Source organism: Hyperolius riggenbachi, chromosome 10, assembly GCF_040937935.1.
Source record: "Hyperolius riggenbachi isolate aHypRig1 chromosome 10, aHypRig1.pri, whole genome shotgun sequence".
NCBI classification, from domain to species: Eukaryota; Metazoa; Chordata; class Amphibia; order Anura; family Hyperoliidae; genus Hyperolius; species Hyperolius riggenbachi.
In genome coordinates, this window is record NC_090655.1 from 207498283 (window position 1) to 207524356 (window position 26074).

General features: G+C 43.2%; 1 protein-coding gene and 1 pseudogene across 3 annotated transcripts; one reads left to right on the forward strand and one right to left on the reverse strand.

The window, feature by feature from the left end:
• The window catches only part of LOC137534269 (zinc finger protein 721-like), a 377767-nt pseudogene that overhangs the window by 136454 nt on the left and 215239 nt on the right, over positions 1-26074 (reverse strand).
• On the forward strand, positions 1271-25630 carry LOC137534285 (zinc finger protein OZF-like). 3 transcript variants are annotated; one of them, XM_068255714.1, is made up of 8 exons: positions 1271-1324; positions 1913-1993; positions 7600-7697; positions 16932-17022; positions 17305-17430; positions 18158-18255; positions 22350-22461; positions 23813-25630. In XM_068255714.1, exons 2-8 carry the CDS (start codon positions 1963-1965, stop codon positions 24625-24627), a joined length of 1371 nt encoding a protein of 456 aa, XP_068111815.1. In that variant the 5' UTR covers positions 1271-1324; positions 1913-1962; the 3' UTR covers positions 24628-25630. The 3 variants fall into 3 exon arrangements, with proteins under 3 accessions (XP_068111815.1, XP_068111816.1, XP_068111817.1); XM_068255715.1 differs by lacking the exons at positions 1271-1324; positions 1913-1993 and having other exon boundaries at positions 7608-7697; positions 16913-17022; XM_068255716.1 differs by lacking the exons at positions 1271-1324; positions 1913-1993; positions 7600-7697 and adding an exon at positions 16292-16381 and having other exon boundaries at positions 16913-17022.

A 26074-nucleotide genomic window follows, 5' to 3' on the forward strand; every position in this document is an offset into this window, starting at 1 on the left:
AATCTTTTCCTTTTCTCAAACGGATCATCGGGGGCTCTGTATGGCTGATATTGTGGTAAAACCCCTCCCACAGTGTGATGTCAGGACCATGGTGCTGACATCACACTGTGGGAGCCTTGTTGCATTGAAGGAAATAACAGCTGTTTCCAACTGCCAAAAAAGCAAGCAGCAGCTACTTCCACCGACAGCACCTGCCAGCAGTAAAAATGTCGCCATGTGATAAATGTCAGAATGTAAATCAGAGAGAGGAAAGATTTTACAATGGGCAAACACTGACTAAATCAATTATACATATTTATTGTAAAAATTAGGCACTTTTTTTCATTACTTTATTTTCACTGGAGTTCCTCTTTAACTCCTTGTTGACGGCTTTGTATTTGAAATCAGTGTCTTTTAAAACAAAGTTGAAATGACCTGCACTCCATACATGCAGATATGTTAGATGTCTGCATTACACATATGCACACATTGCACACGCTATGAACATGAGAGGTATAGTTATGATAAGACTGATTAAACTGATTGCAAGAAGTCAATTTCAGTCATCTCTAATAAATCATAATCTTCACCAGTGACAGCCATAACTCTGATTATTAACACTGTATATCACTAAGTATGATGAGCAAAATAAATATTATAACAATTGTCATGTGCCTATAATTCATAATATAAACATTTGTCTAGTTATGAATATTATACTATCATAAATAAACAGTATTGGGCAATAATGTACCATGCAATAACAAATCAGCAGTCTTCTCTATCACTCTATCACTATCTTAATCCATACTTTCCAGCAGTCTTTCTCCATCACTTTACATTCTGTGATTCTGGTCCTTCCTATGTACATTTACCACTACGACCAAGCTGCCTTGTAGTTGCCATAGCTACACCCCTATTACTGATACTCGGTTTTTTTATGAGCAGATAAATAGTGCAACATTTATGTACTGGACTGAGTCTGCTAAAACTTTAAAATGAAGTGAATACAGCAGATATTTAAGCATCCCTATTTTTATTGTGGTCTTCAATACAGAAGGTGTGTCGGCCATTTTGTTGTAGTGCAAGGCTAATCTTTGTTCATGTCAAATAGTAAACCGTAATGAAATGTACATGACTTACACTGTGGTAGAATAAGCATTTCTTTGTGAGACGAAGTGTAATTACATAATAATATAAACTGAACAAAAATACAGTTAATGCAAAGCCTATAAATATCACTGTCCTATGTATAGGAGGTGGCCATGTTGTAGCCCAGAGTGGGGGTGGAGCCTCAGCTGGGATAGAATCTTTGCAGCTGTGGGTGATGGGCTAGAGACTGAAGGTAATAATGTCCTCTTTTATCTTATCATTCAGAAAAGGAAAGTGAGATTAGGAAGAAAGAAGGGATTCCAAGGCTCTCTGCTGGCTAGATGGAGAGTGTAATCTGATTATGTATTTTTTAGTAGTTGCAGGCATTTTTCAGGGACTTGCCTTGCAGCTCTGGGTCATGGGTTCAATACTCAGCAGGGAGACACCTTTTCTGTGCAATCTGTATGTTCTCCACAGATTTGTAGGGGCTCTCTGGATGTTCTGATTTTCTTCCATAGTAAAACACGGTTGCCCATATAAGCGATAGACATTGAAAAATGTTTCATTGCTTTTTGAAACCTTACATTTTTTATCAAGTCTAGCATTTTCTAATAATTATTTTTGCTTTCTTTATTTAATTGTGTATTCATTGACTTTACTATTTTGATTATTTATGGAATATTGTAATGATTTATTTTGATATATTATTTTCCTTTTTATGTACTGTAAGTTACTTCTTGCGCTTCTGTTTGAATGATCTATTTACTGTGTCACTTTTAATTCATAGTTCTTTTATTTTAATGCTGTATTTGTTTGTTTTTGTTTTTTTAAATTATCGTAGGCTGATGTCTACAGTGCAGCCGATTTACAGGATTGGGCTGACAAATCAGAATGGAGAAACCACAACCTCTCACATCACAGGGTAAGGGGGAAATTGTAATGAAAAACAAAACAAAACAATCTGTAGCCAGAGGCAGATACTTACCTATAGAGAGGAAAGGCTCTGGATCCTATTGAGCCTTCCCTATCCCCTCTTGGTGTTCTCATCCCCCTTACTCCCCCTCAGAAGGCAATGGAAAAAGGGAGGCTCCATATTGCATGAGCGCTTTTTTTTTTTTCAAATAGATTTTATTGAAAGTTTTCAAGTTTTACAACCCACAAAAATAGAGTTAGAATTAAACAAGATAGTTCAGGTGAACCACGCATTAGTTATTGACCAATTCCATCGATAATAGTGGGCACCATTTGCAGAGACATAGACTCTATAACAACAACAAAAAAGAAAACACCTCCCCCCCCCTCTGTGCAGACCAGTAGCAATGAAAGAAACAAACTGCAGTCATACATTTTATCAATATAGTAATAGCCTGGATCAAATTGGTGCATATTCCTCTTATAGAAGTACAGTATTGGTGTTTTGTGGGTATCTTGGAGACAACTCCGAAGGGCGTTTTTTTATATTCGAGAGGACCTAAGGTACCGCATATGTCTTCCAAGCAGTACCATGACGTCAAGACAAAGTGGCCCATTAAAATGTTGACCTCAGCTGGAGTAAAGGCATGTAAGATGTACTTTCTCCATGTTTTGAAAACATTTTTGGTACGAAGCTCCAGTGACTGGAGGGTATTGAGTTTCTCCAGTGTGAATTGTGCAAGTAACTCTTTTTTTAAAGCTGAGATTGTGGGATGTTGCGAGGTTATCCAGTGTTGGAAGATTACTCTCCTTGCAGATGCCAGTATTATATGGAATAAGTCCGACAGCCTCAGTTGTGGGTTATCATCTTTACCATCATAGAAGTGAAATAGACATAACATTGCATTTTTTGTAATAGACTTTCCACACATATTATTTGCAAAATCTAAGACTTTGTCCCAAAAATGATCGATAACAAAGCAGGACCAGATACAATGATATAAACTAGCATTTGGAAGCTTACATTTAGGACATTCTGGACTGTAGTGAGCATGGGGAATACGATATTTAATATTGAAAGCATATTTTGCTCTGTGTATGAATAAAAAGTGTGAGGTCCTAAATTGTTCATTTTTGATGTGGTTTCTGAAAACTTGGAGCCCCTGCACTATTTTGCTCTCAATGTCTTCCTCACTCAAATCTTCATGCTATTTCTTAAAGGCCAATTTGCTAAAATGCTCCTCCTCTAAGTGTGCCAGAGCCCTTGCAAAAGAGTTTTCAGGGCACCCCCTGAATTAATGAGTTTATCAAAAACTGTGGGTAGGGCAATGTTCGCTATATCTGTTACATGTGATTGGACCATTGATTTTAGTTGCATATACGGGAGGAAGTCAGCTTTTGTGATACTGTATTTGGCCGCTAATTCCCGTTGTGTCAACCATTTTCCTGTTTCTATGATAAACAATTTCCCAAGTTTGTCCATACCTTTAAGGTCCCAGTCAGAAAATAGTTTTTGAGCAATACTTGTTGGGTAGTGCGGGTTTCCCCAGATAGGCATGTATTTCGATACATGGCATGGGAGGTGCAGTTTCTTGCGTATTGCTCTCCAGGTTTGGACAGTGTCCCTAAAGATGACATTTTGTCTTAAGCCAGGTCTACACGGCACAACGTGTCATTTCAATCGAGCCGCTGATGCGTCCGATCAGGTCCGATCTCGCCGCGGCCAAACAAGAGCGAGCAAACAATAGTGGGGAATCAAGTGGAAGATAAGCGGTGCCGGCGGGGAAGAGGGGGGAGCGAATCCAATGCACGCGCGGATGAGCGGGGACGCGTCGGGTACGCGCCGGTATGCGTCAGAGTTGATCCGGCGGCTAATCGAGCCGCCGGATCGCTCCGTGTAGACCCAGCTTTAGACGCAGGGGTAATTCAAATAACTTAGAGTGCAGGAGGCCAAGAAGGGACCAGGGTTTTGCTATTTCTGACTCTAGCGGTAGGTTTGAGTATTTACTTGTACCTTTGATCCATTCTTGAGTGTGTCGCAAGGTGGAAGCGAGGTTATATTGTCTAAGATTTGGCAGGCCCATTCCTCCTACTGATTTTGCCTTTTGAAGTTTTGAAAGAGCTACCCGGGGTTTTTTTCCTTGGCAAATAAATTTTATGAAGGCCGATTCCAGAGACTTAATATCTTTATGTATTATGAGAAGTGGAACAGTCTGCAATGGGTAAAGTAGCCTCCCAATTGTGGACATTTTTAGAAGTGCTATTCTGCCCGCCAGGCCTACCGGGAAGGTGCGCCATCTTTCTAGTGTGTTTTAATTTTTTGAAATAGATCTGAATAGTTAAGGGAGTAAATTTGGGTAGGGTCCCTTGGAGCCGCCAGTCTTCAGGAGCACTTGGTGACACAAGTGCTCCTGAAGCCTTCTGAAGGTCCCCAAAGGTGTATTCAACTATTTGGTCGAATACATGCAATAAGGGTGTCAGGGCTGCAACAAGGGGACAGGGAAGGCTCTCTCCAGAGCAGGGCTAGTTCTCTCATGAAGCAAGGTGAAACACTTGCATCAGGTGGCAGAGATTACAGGGGCAGCATTGTTGTACTGTGTTTACACTAACAGCATGCAGTCAGAGTAGGAGGAGAAGTGAGAGAAATGAAGAGGTCATCTTTGGAGAAAAGCAGCTTGTTGTGCTGTGTGAGGAATCTGACAGTGAGTGAGGAGATGGGAGGCAGGACAGCAGCAGTGTTTCATTTGACTTGCACAGCAGAAGGGAGGAGGTGGCACTGCTGTCCTGCCAGCCAGTGTGCTATTGTGTTGAGCTGCAGCATGTCATGTGTGAAAATTAAATGACGCAGAGTAAATTGTTGGATGCTGTGCGATCAGTCCAAATCGGGAGGGGGGGGGGGGCGCATCCTCGCAAGTTTGCATCAGGCGGCAAAAAGTCTAGAACCGGCCCTGATCCAGAACCTTCCCTCTCCATGGATAAATATAGACTTTTTTTCTTCGCTTTGATTTTACTTTAAAGCAGACCTGAACTTTCTCTATGCTCTAAAACATGTGTCGAACTCCAGGCCTGGAGGGCCAGATCCATGCCAGTGTTTAGGATGGACTGAGAAATAAAGGAATGTGTTCTACCTGATGGACCACACCTTTCCTGATTCAGACCCATCAATTCATTTGATCTGTATCAAAAATGTGTGAGAATCTTGGCCCTCGTAGGACCGGTTTGACATCCCTGCTCTAAAAGATAAGCAACATAATAACTTAAAGACAAACATTTCTTTGTTACAGCTGATGCAAACCCCACAATTAATCTGCAGTGGGTCTATTTTCTGTTTTCATGGAAGCAGGCATAGGGTTAACATCCTGTGTTTACATATTAGCTGCTCTGCCAAGGCAGCCAGATGATACAGCTGAGAGATAACATTTCAGTTGTGATTAGTCACAAATGAGGAGGAATTAGACAGGCTAAACTATCTAAATACATACAGGGTGCATTTCTCTATGTGTTCCTTCAGTCCTGTGCAAGAGTTCAAGTCCTTTTTTAAAAGTAAAAACCTTTATATGATCTGTCCTATAGAAGTTATTTGGACAAGCATTGTATCATAATAATGCATATTAGTTTTTAAATTGAACCTGTGTTCAACAGTTTACGGAGTAAAGGTGCTTGTTCATGCACAGTTACAGTCGCCTGCAGAGATCGGGAGTCGATCCCTCAGGTGACAGTTCAGCAGAGCAGCAGATAACCTAGAGGCTAGCGACATGTTCTTTTGCTATGGAGGTGGGTAGAGAGACGATGGCACGGTACACAGCAGGGCAAGAGAAGTAGAAGGAGACTAAAGGCCTCGGTCAGCCCATAGACAAGGTGATCCGGAGGGGATGGTCAGGGATCGCTGTTCACTTGTGAGATTCTCGCTGGAGTTGGTTCACACTAGCTGTCTCAGCTAAGAATCACGGTTAAGACTGAGCATTGAGATATAAATTATTCCTGCCCCTCCCAGTAAGCGGTTCCTATTAGCCAGCTGTCACAAGACCACTGTTTGATGTCATCTGACATGATTAAAGCTATTGACATTTGGCCAATAGTGAGGTTGGAAGGGGGCAAGTACAATTTCTTACTCTGCACCAAGTCTCACTCCATAATAAACTGGCTCATTTTAAAGAAAGCCTGTAACTTTAAAAAAAGTTACACTCACATTAGTAGGGAGAAATCTCAGGATGCTCCAGAGGCTTCCCTGATTGTCCCTTACTGCAACCCCTTTGCTGCCGTCCGGGATGCTCTTCAACTTCATGGCCCCGCTTCCCACTGTACGCAAGCACCGTAGCACTGTGCAGGCACCGGTGGGTTTGTGCCTGCACAGTAGCATCAACAAAAAAAATCTGCGCACATGCAGCTCCATGCTACTGCCCAAGTGTAGGTCAAATATTGCGCCTGCACAGTGCGGTGGTGCTTAGCTTGAAGCTTTTGGACCATCCAGAGGCTTCCTCCCACTGAGGTACTTATTTAACTTTTTTTTAAGTGTACACGAGCCAAAGCTCTGGTACAAAATCAGGTACCTTATAAGGTGCTGCATGCCCCCCCCTCACTTCCGCCAATTGAAGAACCTGACTCACCCCGCCTCATGGGTGGCCCAGGGCTGAAGGAAGGTAGTGGTGGACTTGCCTCCCCATTGAAGACTCAAACTGTCTGGTTTAGACAAAAGCTTTATTGTATACTCCATAAAAATTGTGACGCGTTTCGCAGGTCTGTAACCAGCTTCCTCAGGCAATTAACAGTGTCGAGCTCTCAGTAGGCAAATTGCCTCCGATTTGTATTTGCTTGAAAAAAACTTAATTGTATACAGGAGTTATCATACTGTAACATTTGGAGATTTCATTTACTCCTTATCAAGCATACTCCAGGAATATGTTCCCAAAACTGAATATACGCAGCCCCAAAGAGCAGACAATCAGAAAACAAATTTGCGTTTCATAAACCCAAGTATAAAGCATCTGAGCCTTTTAAAATCATAACCATTTTTTTTACACCATCTCAAATTTTGTTTAGAGAAACTCTAATCTTCTCTGATGAAACTACCTTTAAAACTTTTAAATGATGAAGCTTGCAGCGGCAGCCAGAGACCCTAAAATAGACTTGAGTACTCTGGTGACATCATTGTTCTCGCGAGTTGCAACACTGAGATCTCCTAGTAGCAGGGCTATTGGCAGGGATTTTTATCATTAACATGTTGTCAAAGACAATTGTTTGTAATTGCCGTGTGTGAAAACCTAATGTTCATATACATTCACTACCACTCCTTTCTTATCTCTCAGCTTATTTGTGAACTATCCTTTCAGCCTTTTCCAAGCAAAAATCACTAAAATTCATGAGCAGCCTTAACTGCAGTATGGCTATTTTCTTGTTTATAGAAAATGTTTCGGCATGTTGATTGCAGTCTGGCTCCTGTCATGTTGATTGGTGTCTTGTCAGCTTGCTTGAAGAGGATCTGGAGGAAGTCTTTACTCTTCAAACTCTTCAACCTGACCAAAGTGATCACATGTCTCTCAATAACTACTGTTACACACAAGCAAATCCTATGAAGACATAGAGATATTGCATTCAGTTATTGTGTATTTCCTATAGATGGCTCCAGTAACAGAAATCCACCAAAGAGATGTGCCAGTCCTCTTTATTCCCAGGATTCTTCACAGGAATATCACAATTTCCCACAGCATTATCAGGTAAGTGAAACCATGGATATGAGACACAGCTTAATCTAGAAGATTATTGGCAACTCAAAGTGGACTTCCATGAAAGACATTATTGTTGTTACCTGCACAGGATTATAAGGTAAAACATCAACAAAGGTTACACATGTTTAGGGTCGGACTGGGACACTAAGGGCCCACCAGGAAAGTTTCAGCCTGGGGCCCACCCTGGCCCCTCACCCCATTTTGGGCTCACAGACGCATGTACTCTAGAAATTTTGAACAGATGTCAGTGCTATATAAATGAATAATTTGGTAGGACATTAGATTATGGTACAGAATAGATTGTGAGCACTTCTGAGGACAGTCCATGATAGGGAGGTCGCTACATGCAGGTGTGGTCATGCACTGGAACTTGGGCATGGTCATGATGGGTCATGAGCAGAACCAAAAATACACAAAATAAGTAGTGTTGTTATTCACAGAGAGTGGGTCTGACCAGATAAACTTTAGATAAAATAATCAAGTAGTTACATGCCTCATGATAATTCATCAAGCAGTCAAATGCCGTTACATAAAAATATTAAGTAGTCACACACCTCCAGATATAATAATTAAGTAGCCAGGTGCCTTACAATAAACAAAATAAATAGCCAGGTGCGTCAAAATAAAATAAATAAGTAGTCAAATTGTCCCTGTATACATAAATTAAGTATCCATGTTGCCCAGAAAACAGAATTAAGTAGTCATGTGCCCATATATATCAGTATCAGGTAGCCAGTGCTGGCTGGGGAGGGGCTGGGTGCTGCTGCCTGAAATGCTGGGTAGCCTTAGAGTATGCAGGGCCTGAGGCAAGTGTCATATGAAGGGCCTAGAGGCCTGAGTATAGTTGTCCCCAGTATATGTAACCAGCTATAGGTGTCTCCAGTATAGGTAGTTAGATATAGGTGCTCCCAGTATAGGTAGAAAGTTATAGGTGTCCCCCCATTATAGCTAGTTAGCTATAGGAGCCCCCAGTATAAGTAGCAAGTTATAGGTATCCCCATTATAGGTAGTTAGATATAGGCACCCCCAGTATAAGTAGCAATTTATAGTTGTCCCCAGTATAGGTAGTTAGGTATAGGTGTTCCCAGTATAGGTAGTTAACTATAGGTGACCCCAGTATAGGTAGCAAGTTATAGGTGTACCCAGTATATAAGTAGTTAGTTATAGGTCTGCCTAGTATAGGTAGTTAGCTATAGGTGTCCCCAATATAGGTAGCAAGTTATATGTGTCCCCATTATAGGTAGTTAGCTATAGGCACCCCCAGTATAAGTAGCAAGTTATAGTTGTCCCCAGTATGGGTAGTTAACTATAGGTGTCCCCAGTAAAGGTAGCAAGTTATAGGTGTCCCCAGTATAGGTAGTTAGTTATAGGTTTGCCCAGTATAGGTAGTTAGCTATAGGTGTCCCCAATATAGGCAGCCACCTATAGGTTTTCCCCAGTATAGGTAGCCAGTTATAGGTGCCCCCAGTATAGGTAACCATTTATAGGTGCCTCCAGTATAGGTAGCTAGCTATAGATGCCCCCATTATAGGTAGCCAGGTCTATAGGTGTGCCCAGTAAAGGTAGTCAGGTCTATAGGTTTCTCCATTATAGGTAGCCAGGTCTACAGGTGTCCCCAGTATAGGTAGCCAGGTCTATAGGTGCCCAAAGTATAGGTAGTTACTTATATGTGTCCCCAGTATAGGTAGTTAGCTATAGGTGTCCCTAGTATAGGTAGCAAGTTATAGGTGTCCCCAGTATAGTTAGCCAGGTCTATGTGTGTCCCCAGTTTAAGTAGCCAGGTCTATAGGTGTCCCAAGTATAGGTAGCCAGGTCTATAGGTGTCCCCAGCCTGGAAGGGGCAGCAGTGGGCACAGAGTTGCAAGGGGAGAAGCCCCCCTCCCTCACCTGGGGTCCTCCCCTTCCTTGCTCCCCCCTCCAGAATATGGGGCAGTGGCACTAAAAAGTGTTATTTTGATATACATATACTACACTATATGGTGTTCCCGGTTGTTCTTTCTAGTGAGGTAGTATGCCAGGTGTGAGAAAATAGAGAGACATGCTGTGTAGGCAATGAGGGCAGCAGGATATCTAGTTCATGGGAGCTGCCATCTTGCTTTTTCTCAGTGTAAACAGACTGCGGTAAAGAGCTGTGCAACCATTCTGCTCAGTGGTAAGCCACGCCCCCGGAACAGTTTTTACACGGATCAGTTTTACATCCATGCCAGTGTGAACTGGGCTTAAGGGTTTTGTATCAGAGTTTTTGAGTTGAGGTACACTTTATTAAAAACAGAGATATTGGGGGGCGTGGCTTGGCCGGCGAGCGAGATGGCGGCGTGAAGAGAGAGCTCCGCTCCTGACTCCCCTTAATGCACCGCAGTCAGTGTCTAGAAGCGATGGCGGGGAAGAATAACAAGCTGAATCCCGTCCCTAAGCCTCAGGGAGACGAAGGACCACAAGCCAGCCGTAACATACCTGCTATCTTTAAGCAACAAAAGAACACTTCGGCCGGTGTGGCAGCAGCCAACATGGCGCCCACTTCCACACGAGGCCCGGACCCACCCGATTTCCATAACGAACAAACAACCTCTCCGGTAAGCACTACAGACATGTTTCAATACATGAAACAGCTTCCAACAATGCATGACATGATGTCTCTAGCCGCTGATATTAAAAACAGCATGATGGGCACTGTTCACGAGATGAGGGAAGATCTCCAAGGCCTAGTCTCCAGAATAGGAGAGATAGAAAAAGCGGGAGATAGCCGAGACGCTGCCATCGAGGAGCTGCAACTAGCGGCGGTTACACACAATACCCAGCTCATTGAACTAAATAGATAAATGGAAGACCTTGATAATAGAGGTAGGAGACATAACATAAGAGTGAAAGGCATACCGGAGTCGGTGGGTCCAGAAGATATACACTCGGCCTTACAATCCATCTTCAATAGTTTATTAGATAGGCCGAAAGAAAGCACGATAGTTATGGATAGAGCACATCGGGCCCTGCGGCCGAAAGGGAAAGAAGGGACTACGCCACGAGATATTGTTTGCCACCTAGTTGATTTCACCATCAAAGAGGAGATAATGAAACAGGCCAGAACACAGGACGCAATACTGTTTAACTCTGATGAAGTTAAGTTGTTCCAGGATCTTTCCCCGATTACCTTGCAGAACAGGCGAGCGTTAAAGCCGTTATTGGATGAACTGCGAAAGGCTAATATCACCTATCAATGGAGGTTTCCCTTCGCTCTCTATGCTTTCAAGGAAGGGTGCTCAGGCCTACTACGCTTTCCGGAAGACGTAGAGAAGTTCTGTGACGAACTTAAGATTCCGTATACAGAGGTCCCAGAGTGGTACCAGGAATTCCGCCTTCCAGAAGTATTGGGCCACATGCATGATGAAGGTGCTATTGTACCCCCGAGAAGCTACACCACCAACCTCCCACGCAGATACCGAGGAAGAGGCATGAGAACGAAACGAGGTACCCCATATGGCGCCTTCCGTAACCAGGATAGAGAGAGACATGCTTCGCAAAGAGAAAGTGAATCTTCTACGGAACCTTCCGGAGACTGACTCCTATGGCATTCCGCTCCCGGGTAACTTTTGAAACCCTGTGCAATACACTTGGAGACAGCTAATTTCCCCTGCTCCCCCCGTTTTTGTTTTCTCTTCCCCCCCCCCCCCCCCTTTTTCTCCTCCTTCAGTCCTGTGGACACTACAGTGAGAACATAATACTTGCTTTAATACGCATATGTTTTACGAAGGCTTAACACGTGGCGGAACAGTTTTGTGATGAAGAATCACCCCCCCTTTTTTCCCTCCCCTTGACATGAGGGCAAGGACGGGCTATTTCTATTCTTAGGCCTATGGGCCGTGGTTAGAATGCCAATCATTTTATTGCGAGTTGCAGATGTTTAGTTATTATACTATGCTAACCCCTCCCCTTCACCCCCCCTCCCACCCCCCCTGTCTATCCTTCCCTCTCCTTCCCCACCCTACCCTCTCTCCCCTTATCCCTCCCCCATCCCCGCCTCGTTCTGTATTATCTCTATTTTGTTTTTGATGGTTGACACGTATTATATATATCATATCTTGTCTTATATTAGCGTTTACTTCCCTTAGCCTACTCACGGCATAAGGAAAAATAATTGACTGCCTGCATTGAGGGGAGCCAATAGGAGCATGCTGTTATATTCTAGTGGATTTAACCCTTGTTTTTACTAAAGTCACCCTGCAGCTGATAGGCTACTTATCGGCTGTATTGAGGTTATTTTTCCTTTTGTTTTCTCTTATCCACAGGTTTCTATTGTCTCCCCCCAAAGTCTCGCGCCCGCTGGTTAGGTTAACTTCCCCATCTGGGGCTGGCTTGGGGCTGACTCGCTCCTCTTACTGGTGGGGGGAGCGGGCCGGCGGCAGGTGGCCCCAATCTTATCCCGAACGCAACTAGTGAGAGGCCTCCTGTAACAGGGGACCCCTCAGGGATTATTGTTCATTATTTTTTGGTTCTGTGACACCCATCTTGGATCGTGCTTAGCGAATTCTTGGTGAGATCTCACAGCTTAGAGTCAGGGTTTTGATTCTGACGGGGGGTGGTATTCTCCCCATGGCACATATCGTGTGGCCTAGGACCACGTTTTCTTTGTTTAAGCTAGCTCTAATAGGATTTGTACTACTCTCACTCGGTCTTGCCAGTCTACTTATTAACATGGGACCCCTGCGTGTCACAACATACAACCTGAAAGGACTTAATAATCCTAATAAGAGACACTCTCTTCTAAGAGAGCTCCACAAACTAAATTCAGACATTGGCATACTACAGGAGACCCATTTTAAACGAGACCAAATTCCAGTCTTAAGAGATAAATACTATACGCAGATCTTTCATGCAACGGCTTTAGCTGGCAAGACCAAAGGGGTGTCAATCATTTTGCATAAAAAACTGAATTTTTGCTTAATGGATCAGCTCAAGGATGTAAATGGAAGGTTTCTTTTTATTAAGGGCAAAATTGATAAAGAGATATATACAATAGCCTCAGTATACTCACCAAATACCAGGCAATCACGTTTTTGGAGTTCTACCATCTACAAGCTAAGAGGGTTTTGTGAAGGCACACTGCTTATTGGCAGTGACATAAATGTTCCTCTTGAACCGGCCGTAGATACCTCTAATGGGAAATCATCCTTACCATTTCAATCTATAACACAAATAAAAAAATCCCTCATTTCCCTCCAATTACTAGATGCTTGGCGCTTAGCGAACCCTTCAGGTAGAGATTATACCTATTTTTCCCCAATGCACAAGAAATACTCACGCATAGATACAATTTTTCTGATGCAGAGAGATCTACATCGGTTAATCTCAGCAGATATAGGTATTCTCTCGATATCTGATCACGCACCAGTTACCATTGCCCTTCTTGAACCTCAACAGACACATAAGCAGTGGATTTGGAGGTTAAACCCCTCTTTATTGGCCTATGAGGGAAATAAAGATAAAGTTGAGCGGACTTTGAGAGACTACTTCTATCTGAATGATACCGAAGACATCAAACCTATGACACTATGGGAGGCCCACAAACCGGTTATCCGGGGGTTGTTTGTCCAGTTGGGGGCCCAAAAAAAAAGAGAACTTGAAGCTATGCTGGATCTACAGATCCAGAAAATACGGACCTTAGAACTACAACACAAAAAGTCGCCAGTTGACGCTATTGCTGAGGAACTGAAACAGGCTAGACAGGCGTTGTTAGTAACTCTAAACAGAAAAGCAGAAAGGGCCTTCTTATACAAGAAAAAATTATTTTATGAAGAGGGTAACAAACCAGGCAAATTATTGGCCCGAACCTTAAGACAAAGGAAAATGGCTCTCCAGGTCAATGCTATTAAGAAAGCAGATGGCACCACAACTCAACATATAAATGATATCGCAGAGAGGTTTAGACAGTTTTATAGCAATCTCTACAATATCAACCCGGACCCCACATCTCAGAGGACCTCTAAAGAGGCTATTCAAGCGTTTTTGCATGCCAATGACCTTCCGAAGCTGAATCAACAGGCCTTGGAGGAAATGGAAGACAGCATAAGCAGTGATGAACTCACTCTTGCACTGAAGCAATCAGCAACAGGTAAAAGTCCAGGTCCTGATGGATTAACCATTCAATACTATAAAAAGTTTCGTGATGTGCTGTCTCCATATTTCCTGAAGGCCTTCAATTCAGTCTCAAAGGACGACAAACATTCTTTAGACCTTCTAGAAGCACATATAACAGTAATTCACAAGGAGGGCAAGGACCCCCAAGACTGCTCTGGATACAGGCCGATCTCGCTATTGAACAACGATCTAAAACTGTTCGCAAAAATTCTTGCAAATCGTCTTATTATACACATTCCACATCTGATATCAAGAGATCAAACTGGATTTGTCCCTGGGCGTGAAGCCAGGGACAACACTATCAAAACATTAGATATCCAGTGGTGGCTTTCTCGGCATTCGGTGGGGGGTTTACTTCTCTCCACCGATGCCGAGAAGGCCCTTGATCGAGTTTCATGGGATTATATAATGGCTCTTTTGGACGCTATCGGCCTGGGCCAGAGCATGAAGGGATGGATCTCCCTCCTTTACTCAGACCCCAATGCTAGGGTAAAGGTAAATTGTACTCTATCTGAATGGTTTACACTTCACAACGGTACGAGGCAGGGGTGTCCTCTCTCCCCGCTCATCTTCATTCTTTCCTTGGAACCCTTTCTAAATGCTATACGCCAAAATCCCAATATCTATGGAGTACACATTGGATCCAAGGAGTACAAAGTGGCAGCTTATGCTGATGACATGATCTTCTATGTCACACAGCCCTTAATCTCAATTCCCAATCTCTTAAAAGAATTCCAAAATTTTGGAGAATTCTCCAACCTAAAGATTAACTTTCAAAAATCAATTGCTATGAACGTCTCTCTCCAAGAAAGAACTGTTGAGATCTGTAAAAGTAGTTTCCCCTTCACATGGACCTCAACATCTTTTAGATATTTGGGAATACAGGTCACGAGACATCTTAAGGACCTCTTTAAGTATAACTATCACCCTTTAGCAACGCAACTTCACACGAGTGTGGATGAGTGGGGAGAGAGGTCACTATCGTGGTTTGGCCGTATAGCAAGTTTAAAGATGACCGCCTTGCCGCGTATACTCTATGTCTTTCAGACAGTACCTATTCTACTTCCTAAAGCATGGCTTCAGGATATGCAGAAATCATTAGTGAAATTTGTCTAGGCGGGTAAACCCCCCAGATTACATCACCACAAACTCACATACCCTAAACCTAAGGGCGGATTGGGCCTTCCAGACTTGACATGTTACTACCATGCTTCTCTCCTCTCCAGAGTAGTAGATTGGCATTGCAATGTTGATTCAAAAGACTGGGTTACATTAGAGAATGAGAGCCTTGAAGCTTCTCTCAAATGGCTACCGTGGACAAAGACTTCTGACATATCTAAACCGTTACTACTGGACTTATTCAACCACCCCCTATTAGCCCCAATCTTCCAAAAATTTTACTTAATACTCTCCGCCTCCAAACTATCGTCAGTCCCAGGCCCACTATCCTCAATTAGAATGAACAGGGCATTCCCCACATGCGAACAACCAAAATTCTTAAAAAATCACTCTCTATACTCAGACTTGCTCATAAAAGACTTTCTAACTGGGGTATCCGCTCCTCTAATGAAACCTTTTGCTGCTCTTAATGCTGACTTGGATGAGCCAATACCTTTCTGGGCCTTTTTGCAAATCCGTAGTTACATAGTTTCTCTTGCCTGAAAAGACACCTACACTAGATCCTTTACACCTTTAGAATCTATGTGTATTCAGGCCAATCCTCAGAGACACTTATTGTCCAAATTGTACCTAGATTTATTATTAGGAAATGCTTCACCTCCCTTTCTCTTCTTAGAAAAATGGGAAAATATCCTGAACAGACCAATTGATGGGGAGGACTGGACGAAAGTATGCAACCTAGCACATAAAAGTTCTATGAACGTCACGATGCAAGAATGCAATTTTAAACTCTTAGCTTGTTGGTACCGTACTCCTGTTCTCCTCAACAAAATCTACAACTCTCAATCAGCACTTTGCTGGAGATGCAACACCCACCCTGGAGATATACTCCACGTCTGGTGGTCTTGCCCCCTCATAATTACTTATTGGAAATCTATACAAGCGTGGATTAAAACTATTGCAGAGTTCGACATACCCTGGGCTCCGGAAGCCTTCCTTTTCCACCTCATGCCTGGAACAGGCAAGGGATACAAAGGATCCCTACCCTGTCGCCTTCTCAATGCAGCAAAAGCTTGCATACCAGTCCTCTGGAGATCAACAAACCCACCTTCAGTCAAGATGTGGTTAGAAAGGGTCCAGACGATAGCAAATATAGAAGAATTAATCTCTTTAAAACAGGAAAAACCCGATAAATTTACTAGAACCTGGGCGTTATGGTATGATTTCACTGATAAGGAGACTTATAAAGATATTATGAGAAACTGAGCAAACAAAGCTCACTAAACTTTCTTAGGGGCCTTATCCCTTCTTTTTTTTTTGTTTGTATATACCTCTCCTTAATGTCGAGGGAAGGGGCCCGCAGCTGGACAAATCAATGAGACGGACATCCCAAGAGACACTGGTCCGCGATTTTTATGAAGCTAGTGAGTATTTTCTATTTTGACTAATATGAAGCCCCCACTGTGCCATGGGGGGATATGACTCCTCACCACCTTCTATTATTTATGTTAACGCACTTACCCCTTTAATTGCCAGAGTGACCCAAACAACTCTACTCTTCATTGTCACAGATCCAAATTAGCACCATGGTGGGATGGGCAATAGGATACGCACACGGTGGCTTTTTAACATAACGGATGAGATTTATGTCTGTGTTTCATTCTCTTCTTATTAGGAGGATATCGCCCTGACATTGTCTTTCATATGCCAATCCTCCTATTGCTCTATAACTCTTCACTATCTGATATGATGTACCTATTCATAAGATGTTGGTTCTTTGCAATAATTGTATCGCTTCAGGTTCTGCCTGGATTTGTGTTTCTAATCTGATGCTATTGTTTGTATACTCTATTTTCTGATTCAATAAATATATTGTTATAAAAAAAAAAAACAGAGATATTGTCTGTAGGTAGTGCTTTATAATGCAAATTCCTTAATTCCTCCATTTTTAAAAGGATCCTATGCCTTACATAGGGCGAAGATCTGACTGTTGTCAAAGCTGAAGATGGGGAAGAGCTGGTTGTGATGGGTGATGGGCAGCCTGAAGAGGAGGGAATTCCTTCAGGTGAGGAATAAACACCGAATACAGAGTCACAGATTCTCCTCCTTCCCTTCTACAGTCACTATAACAATTTGTTATTCTCCCTCTTATAAGTCAGTAGAAAGTAATGGGGAGACTGGATGTGCCTTTACTACTTATCTTATTTCATAGACTTCAAAGAGACTCAAAATAATATCAAAGTTAAAGAGGAAGGACAGGTGAAGACTAAAGAGGAGATTCCTCCAGAAGTCCGCACAGGTGAAGAAAGAACACTTACAATCTCTTCTCTCATACTTGTCCATACAGGGGAGTTACTCTCATTTCTGTTCACAAACCCCGAAGACGCTGGAGGAACTCCGAGGGGTTTGAAGGCTGAAGGCGGAAGTCGTGTCCGAATTGAAGAAGAAGAAATACCCATTGAGATCACTACAGGCGAGCAATACAACTACAGTACATTTAGAAATGATTCACTAATTATTCTTGTTCAAATGCCTGTTGATTGGCTGCTTGGTCCTGTGCCTAGTTCTGTTGTGGTTGAATAATACAGGTTACTAAACTAGTTCAGCTGAAAGTGTTGTTCTTAGTAACATTATTGGCCGTTAGCACCTGTCTTCAGCCTGATTAAAAAGATCATAGTTCACTCCAGTTGTAGACCATTTAACTACTTAGAAGATGTTTAAGTTTTAAGACAGCACTATGGTACCGCCTTAAGTCTGTGCTATCATTTAAAACTGTAAAACTGTAGTGTGCTTTCAGTTCTGCATATTAAAAAGCAGCTTTGAATTCACACCAATACTATTGTCAGCAGACAACATGAAATTGGAGAACAGGATGAAAGATTTTTTTGACTATGTGGCTCCCAGTCACATGATCACTGCTCCCAGTCACATGATCACTGTGAATGTTTCCAGAGACTGGAAAATCTATTTTCCTGTTGCTCTCCACTCATTGTGCAGTCTGTGTAAGAAAATGTGAGCAGATATAGTATTCTATCACAGCACAGCAAGTGCTAGAGGGCCTACATAATCAGCACCAGGGACTTCACTGCATAGTATGAGTTTGTGTAGTTAATGTCTTAAAAATATATAAATAATAAATATATTATATTACCAAAGTGGTCTTACTTATTTTGTAACATAGTGTATTGTGTTTCCTACAGACAGATCCAGGAGCAGAAGTAGAGCGGAAAGTTGTAACAGTTCTCCTTCTTTCCAGGACTCTACACCGGAAGATCACATGATCACACAGGATGATCAGGTGGGAGGATCAAAGAGTCTTTTTAACCACTTACCGACCGCGCACTCATACCGCGCGTCGGCAAAGTGGCAGCTGCAGGACCAGCGACGCAGTTCTGCGTCGCCGGCTGCAGGCTAATTAATCAGGAAGCAGCCGCTCGCGCGAGCGGCTGCTTCCTGTCCATTCACGGCGGGGGGCTCCGTGAATAGCCTGCGGGCCGCCGATTGCGGCTCGCAGGCTAAATGTAAACACAAGCGGAAATAATCTGCTTTGTTTACATTTTTACAACGCTGCTACAGTAGCAGCGTTGTAGTAGATCAGCGATCCCCGGCCAATCAGCGGCCGGGGATCGCTGTCACATGACAGCGGGGAGCCTATTAGAGGCTGCACAGGACAGATCTGTTCCTATGCAGCCTCCGATCTCTCGGGCAGGGAGGGCGAAGAGGGAGGGGGAGAATGTCGCCGCGGAGGGGGGCTTTGAGGTGCCCCCGCCACCCACAGCATGCAGAAGCGATCAGACCCCCCCCCCAGCACATCATCCCCCTAGGGGGGAAAAGGGGGGCGATCTGATCGCTCTGCATGCCAGGGGGTATGAAAATACATGAAAATACAGCGCTGGTCCTTAAGGGGGGGTAAAGGCTAGGTCCTCAAGTGGTTAAAGCAGCAGGGACAGCTATGCTATTCCAAGAAAAAAGAAAAAAAACACATGCCTTACATACCTTATAACGTATAAGCCTAATTTTTTCAGCACAAAAATGTGCTAAAACGTTACCCCCTCGGCTTATATGCGAGTCAGTGGAGCAGAACGGATTTCTTACTGGCGGAGAAGTGTAAGGCTTTTGCACTAGTGATCTTGCTCTTGCTAGCTGGCTCCCTACTGTGTCCATGCCCCCTATCCCCTGCAAGATGGTGTTTAGAGTGCACTGCTCAAGACTACCTGTGTCCCCTGGCTTGTGGAGAAGAGTGTGCCAGCAACGTGTCAGCGGTGCAATGATTGGGGATTCTTCCTGTGCAGCAATTGCTGTGTCTCATAACTATGACGCCATCTAGTAGCATCTTGAGACACAGCTCTATCATCCTTGGGGCACATCTGCCTATGAGGAGAGGGGATGACTTGTATGAGGGCACATCTGGCTACTGGAGAGGGGGCTCATATGCAGGTCAATCACTTTTTCTTGGTTTCTGAGGGAAAAGTGGGTACCTCGGTTTATATGCGGGTCGGCTTATATGCAAGTATATACGGTATATAAGTAGATAAAAACTTGTTCTACTTACATAACATATGTATTGTACTTTCCATGTTTTGATTTCAGCACATTTTAAATTGTAAACAAAGATAATTCTGTTCCTGGCATTTTCCATCTTCATTCTCTCTGACTGAAGCCAATCCTGATGTCATTTCCTCCCTTACCCTTTTTTTGTCTCCTATAAACTGCACTGTCATCTCTAGCTTGCTTTGTAAACACATGAGAGCACTGCATAGATCATATTTCAGAAGCTCACTGAACTGCCCTCAGCCAATCAATGAGAAGCAAGAATGTTGGAGGGGTGATGACAAGCTTCCTTCTCATCCGCAATGTACCAAATAGAGCCAGACTGACTGAGATAATATTTATTACATCAGAAACATGTCTATTTAGATTACAGTGCTTGCAATGCAGGATCAAGCTCCAGACAGCATAATAAACACATAGCAGTGGGTAAATGGAATTTTATTTTATGGCTGACAATCCTGCTTTAACTACCTAACGACTGCGTCCCGCCAATGGGCGTGAACGCGGCGGCAGCCCCAGGACCACCTAACGCCAAATGACATCGAGTCCTGGAGCTGCAGTTTCCCAGGGAGCGGCCACGTGCATGCGCAATCGTTCCCTACCTATTCACGGAGCCGAGCTCAGTGATTGGCCTGCTAACCGCCTATCGCGGCTAGCAGGCTGTTTGTAAACGAAAGCAGAAAGCTATCCCCTTTGTTTACATGCGTACAGCGCTGCGGTCTCCAGGCAGCGCTGTATCTGATTGGCCGGGGATCGCCGTCCTCTCATAGACTGATGCCTATGAGAGGCGGAGCAGGATGGATCGCTGTCCTGTTCAATTCCAGTGCACGGGGGGGGGGGGGGGGGGGGAGGGAGGAGGGAGAGAGGGAGGGTGAAACAGCCTATACAGTCTGAAAAAAAAAAAACTGCTGCCACAGCGATCAGACACCTCCGGCAGCATGTCCCCTAAGGGACAAAAAAAGGAAGTGAGTCCGATCGCTGGGCTCCATAGCTGGGCTGTGCAGGAGGCTGAAAAGCCTGCACAGCCCAGTGCAAAATAAAAAGAGCCTGGTCGGTAGGGAGGTTTAACACTGTGGTCCTCAAGTGGTTAAAATACATCTGAAGCAAGAGGAAAGGAATATGGAGGCTGACATGAGATGATGTTACCACCAGTATTTATTATTAATATTATTATTATGAATATATGGAGCCATATGGCACAGGGTTCACCAAATTACATAGTTTGGTTGAAGAAAAAACATTCTTCCATCAAGTCCAAACAGAATAAATAAATAAATAAGGTACCTTAAAGGGGCACAACAGTGAAAAACTGTAAAATTTAAAATATGTGCAAACATATACAAATAAGAAGTACATTTTTTCCAGAGTAAAATGAACCATAAATTAATTTTTTCCTATAATGCTGTCACTTACAGTAGGCAGTAGAAATCTGACAGAAGTGACAGGTTTTGGACTAGCCCATCTCTTCATAGGGGATTCTCAGCAAGGCTTTTATTCTTTATAAAGATATTTCCTAAAAAGGATTTAAACAATGATGCTGGCCAGCGTCCCTGCTTCCTACACAGTTTTTTGGAAGTTGGACAGAGCAACTGCCATTCACTAAGTGCTTTTGAAAACAAATATATCCCTAAGAATCCCCTATAAAGAGATGGACTAGTCCAAAACCTGTCACTTCTGTCAGATTTCTACTATCTACTGCAAGTGATAGCAGCATAGGAGATAAGTAATTTATAGCTCATTTTACTTTTGTACTTCTTATTTGTACATGTTTGCACAAATTTAAAATTTTACAGTTTTTTCGCTGTAGTGCCCCTTTAAGTACTTTTCTCTTCTGCACCCTCACAGATATCAGTTGATCCAGGGAAAAGCAAAAACTTGAGCCCACTGCTGTGTTTTTAAAAATGCATTAAAACACATGCATTTTTCAAGCATTTTTTAAATGCGTTTTAATGCATTTTCGGGCATTTAAACGCATTTAACCACGTCACAACGCATAAAACGCATTTCAAAAATGCTTGAAAAATGCATGCGTTTTATGCGGGGGGGGTTTTAAACGCAGCAGTGGGCTCAGGCCCTTACAAAGCTCAGACAAAATCCCTGGATCAACTCTGCTGTGAAATAACTAGAAATTATAGCAGCAGAAGTCCTTTAATGTAAGGAAAGCATCCCAATCTCTTTTAAATGCAGATATAGAATTTGTCATAACTACTTCCTGTGGAAATGCATTCCACATTTAAATCAGGTCACTGCTTAGCCAACATTTTTTCCAAGCTAAATAAACCCAGTTTATTCAACCTTTTTTGGTAAGTGAGAACTTCCACCCTCCCTAATTAATTTAGATGCCCATCTTTGTACCTATACTAGTATGTTAATGTCCTTCCAATAGTGTGGTGCCCAAAACCGTATCCCATACTCCAGATGTGGCCTCACAAGTGATTTATACAGATGGAGGAGTATACAAGCATCTCCGGATTTTATTTCCTGTTTTATGCTCCCCAAAACAGTCTGTTTATATAAATCAACCCTAGGGAATCTGTGCTGCATAATTTGCACAGAAACTATATACATGGGCAAACTATTGCAATAGATATTGATACTCCCTTTACTGACGACTAACAGCTGGTTGATTTCAGAGCCCTTAAAAGATGGATATTTTTGTGGCTTGATCTCATTGTTTATCTGAATCTTGTTCCTGGCCAAATGAGACTTTGACTTTAGCGCCAGTAATTTATACTTGTGGTGCCTCATTGAATCTTTCCACTTATGTACTATTAAGTAATTGGTTTTGACTGGACACTCTGTTTTGGCTAAACATATTCTACCGTACTTGTTCTTTCCCAGGATGAAGATTTGGTGACCATTAAAGTTGAGGTTAAAGAGGAAGGGGATGAGATGGATGAGGAAGGTGATGAGCCAAATAAGGAGGAAAGGGATTCTCTAGAAATTAGCAGAGGTGAGTAAGAAGAGCTAAAATCTAGAGAACGATAGCTGCTCTTTTGATGCAATTGTCAGCTTCAGGACACCAATGCTTCCGGGCATGAAGCTGCTGACAGTATGCCTTTGCTGCACTAATATGCTCATTACTCTGTGTGTGCTGGGGAGGCGGCATACAGCCTGTATACCATCACCAATCAACATCCCCTCCTATTCTCAACTTACTCAATGTTGTTGTTTTTTTCTGTTACATTTACGAAGTCAGTCTTTTTAAATCTTTTTCTTCTCTGAAGATACATACACATATGCGATAATTGACGGCCCAAACGGCCAATCATGACTGTTTCGGCCAACAATCAAGTGTGTGTACAAAGGCCGCTCTGAACAGTCCAGGACCGATCACAGTGTTTCCGGGGCTGACAATTGTTCAGGGCTGCCTAGGGTTCCCTTTATCAAAGCACAGAATAAGAAAATATTATTGTATTATTGACTTTTAATGTGCTTTGATAAAGGAGGCCCAAAACAATTGTCAGCTTTGCAGCAATGAAAAAACTGATGGAATAAAAGCTAACCTATACTTCCTGGTGTACTTACCTGCTTTAGACTTCACACATCCCTTCCAGTCACCAGCAAAAAGAAGGAATGAATGACACAATTGCAACTCTGCCTCCCAGGTGTCTCCACAGAAGGCCAAGCCACTATGATGATCAGGGCCGGGCCGAGGCATAGGCTGGAGAGGCTCCAGCCTCAGGGCGCAGTGTAGGAGGGGGCGCACAATTCATTCAGCTGTCATTCCTAATTGTGTTTGAAGCAGAAAGAAATAAGAAAAGGAGATACATAGCAGTGACTGCAAGTCATATAACTAGATATTAAGGTGTTGGGGGCACTGGGGAGGCTCTTAGTCTAAGAGCAATCAGTGTGTGACGGTTGGGGTGGAGGGATGGAGGGGCGCACTTTGGTGTCTCAGCCTTGGGTGCTGGAGGACCTTGTCCCTGCTCTGATGATGATGTTACAGCTTTACTCTCAAATGTCATAGAGACCCAAATGGGCACTCCAGGATGATGTTGATGCCGGGCTTTTTGGCATTATTGCGGGTGACAAGAGCCACCCTGGGAGACAGTGAGGGACTGAGAGGCTTAAGGAAGCCCCAGGTAAGTATGGTACCTGAGATTGCTTTTATCTCAGGTACACTTTAAAGGGCAACTACAGCTATGACTGCTAGGTGTGGAAAGGGCATACATATCTTAATCAAGATAGAGAGTTTCTGCCCTTGTGCCTCACTGGATTGAGCTGTTAAAAGGTTTAAAAGGTTGAACTTGATGGACACATCTTCTTTCACCTTCAATAACCATGTAACTATTTCCAAACAGATGGACGCTACATCAGGAAGCATCCTGTTATCCCCACAGATGGTGAAGAAGAAGATGAAGACATCACATCTGATTCGTCAGAAGACAACCCAACTACCCCAACTTGCCACAGCGCAGATCCATCATCTGATCTCTCTCCTGGGAAGAAGGCATACTCGTGTTCTGAATGTGGGAAATGTTTCCTCCGAAGATCTCGTCTCCTGAGACATCAGACCATCCACACTGGGGAAAAGCCATTTTCATGTCCTACATGTGGAAAATGCTTCACTCAGAAAGGAGGTCTTGTCCGGCATGAAATAACTCATGTAGAAAAGAAGCCATATACCTGCTCCGAGTGTGGCAAACGTTACAGTCAGAAGACCTACCTCGCAGTCCATCAGCGCAGTCATGCTCCTGAGAAACCATTTTCCTGTTCTAAATGTGGAGAACGCTTTGCCGAGAAAAACAGCCTCATCGCACATCAGAGTTCACACAAGGGTCAGAAGCCATTTTCCTGTGTGGAATGTGGAAAATGGTTCTCTTACAAATCACTCCTTACTAGACATGAGCGGATTCACACAGGCGAACGCCCGTATGCCTGCTCAGTATGTGGGAAAGGATTCATTGACAAACAAGGTCTTATCACACATCAGAGCACTCACTCCACCGACCGCCCATTCTCATGTACTCAGTGCGGGAAGAGCTTTAACAATAAATCTAATTTAGCTGGACACAGACGGATCCACACAGGCTATCAGCCATATTCATGTTCTGAATGTGGAAAATGCTTCTCAAAGAAGTACACCCTTATGAAACATCAGAAGCTTCACAAATGATCAGAAGATGCTGGGTTAGTATGTGGCTCTGAAGTACATGGAACCTATCTAGAAGGTGGTCCATCTCCATCCCCAGCAATTACTTCCTTTAGATCTGGCTGGAAAATGTACTGATTTCGGTCATCACCTTCGACATAGGAGAGCAGGGTTTGAATCCTAGCTGAAGTCTTTACCTAACCAGTAAGGAGTCATTGGGCAAGGCTCCATAACAAGCCAGAGGGGCCTACACAGTGCATCCTGATTGGCTGTAGCTCTCAAGCACTTTGCGTCTGACCTGAGAAACTTGCTATAAAAATGTTAGCATTTTGTAGATGTTTGTTTACAAGGTACAAACTGCATCTCATATGCTGATATTTTAAAGAGAACCCGAGGTGGAACAAAAAGACCTAAAGAGATAAACACTTGTATTTATTGTCCTAAATGTGACTTTACTGGAATCCTGTAGTCTTACCTTGGATTTAAAATGAACCCGAGGTGAGAAACATATAAAGGCTGACATATTTATTTGCTTCTAAGCAATGTACATTGTCTGGCTGTCCTGCTTATATGCCTGGCTCTAATACTCTTAGCCATAGACCCTGAACAAGCATGCAGATTAGATGTTTCTGACAAAAACCTGACAACATTAGCTATGCTTGTTTCAGGTGTGTGATTCAGACACTAACCACCAGAAAGATCAGCAGGACTGCCAGGCAACTGGGATTGTTTAAAAGGAAATAAAAAATGTCAGCCTCCATATGCTTCTCACCTTGGGTTCCATTTAATTAAAGGGTGAAATCTATATTTACAGTTTTTTTTCTCAGGTTTGTGATGTTATTAAGCTCCCATACAGACAAATGTTGAACTACTGAACCTGGGATTTGTTCCCTGCACTCAGATGTGTTTCTCTTATCCATGCAGCGTTTTATGACCATAATTATTTAACAGCCAGTCCTGCTTATGCTGGATACACACTATGCGTTTCCGCGTGCGACGCGGCCGTCGATACGCGTCGATTCGATTATTTCCGAACATTTCCGAACGAATTTCGATGATTTTTAGGTCGAATGCCATGTAAAGTATGGCAAATCGACCTAATGATCCATCGAAGCTTGAATCGGACATGTCGGAAATAATCGAATCGACGCGTATCGACGGCCGCGTCGCACGCGGAAACGCATAGTGTGTATCCAGCATTACAGAGAAACAGACAGTTAGATCAATTGATTTGTAACCCTTGCAAAGAGAAAAATGAACAAAGCCTAGTTCTAAGTTGGATTGGGATTGTACAAACAATAGTACACACATCACTTCAAGTTACGGGTAGATGCGGCGGCGATGCTCCTTATGCGGCTCGATGCGGATCGATTGATAAGATCCGACATGACGGATCTCCCTACCGCCGATTCCCTGCTCGCTCCCCGTGAGGGGACAATGGCAGGGAATCGAGCGGAAGATAAGCGGCGCC

What these genes read in the sequence shown, in the direction of transcription:
- LOC137534285 (XM_068255714.1), top strand. Translation starts at nt 1,963, where the DNA reads ATGGAGAAACCACAACCTCTCACATCACAGG. An exon ending in ACAACCTCTCACATCACAGG is followed by an intron (nt 1,994 to 7,599) that starts GTAAGGGGGAAA and finishes TATTTCCTATAG; the next exon opens with ATGGCTCCAGTAACAGAAAT. An exon ending in AGAGGAGGGAATTCCTTCAG is followed by an intron (nt 17,023 to 17,304) that starts GTGAGGAATAAA and finishes TTGTCCATACAG; the next exon opens with GGGAGTTACTCTCATTTCTG.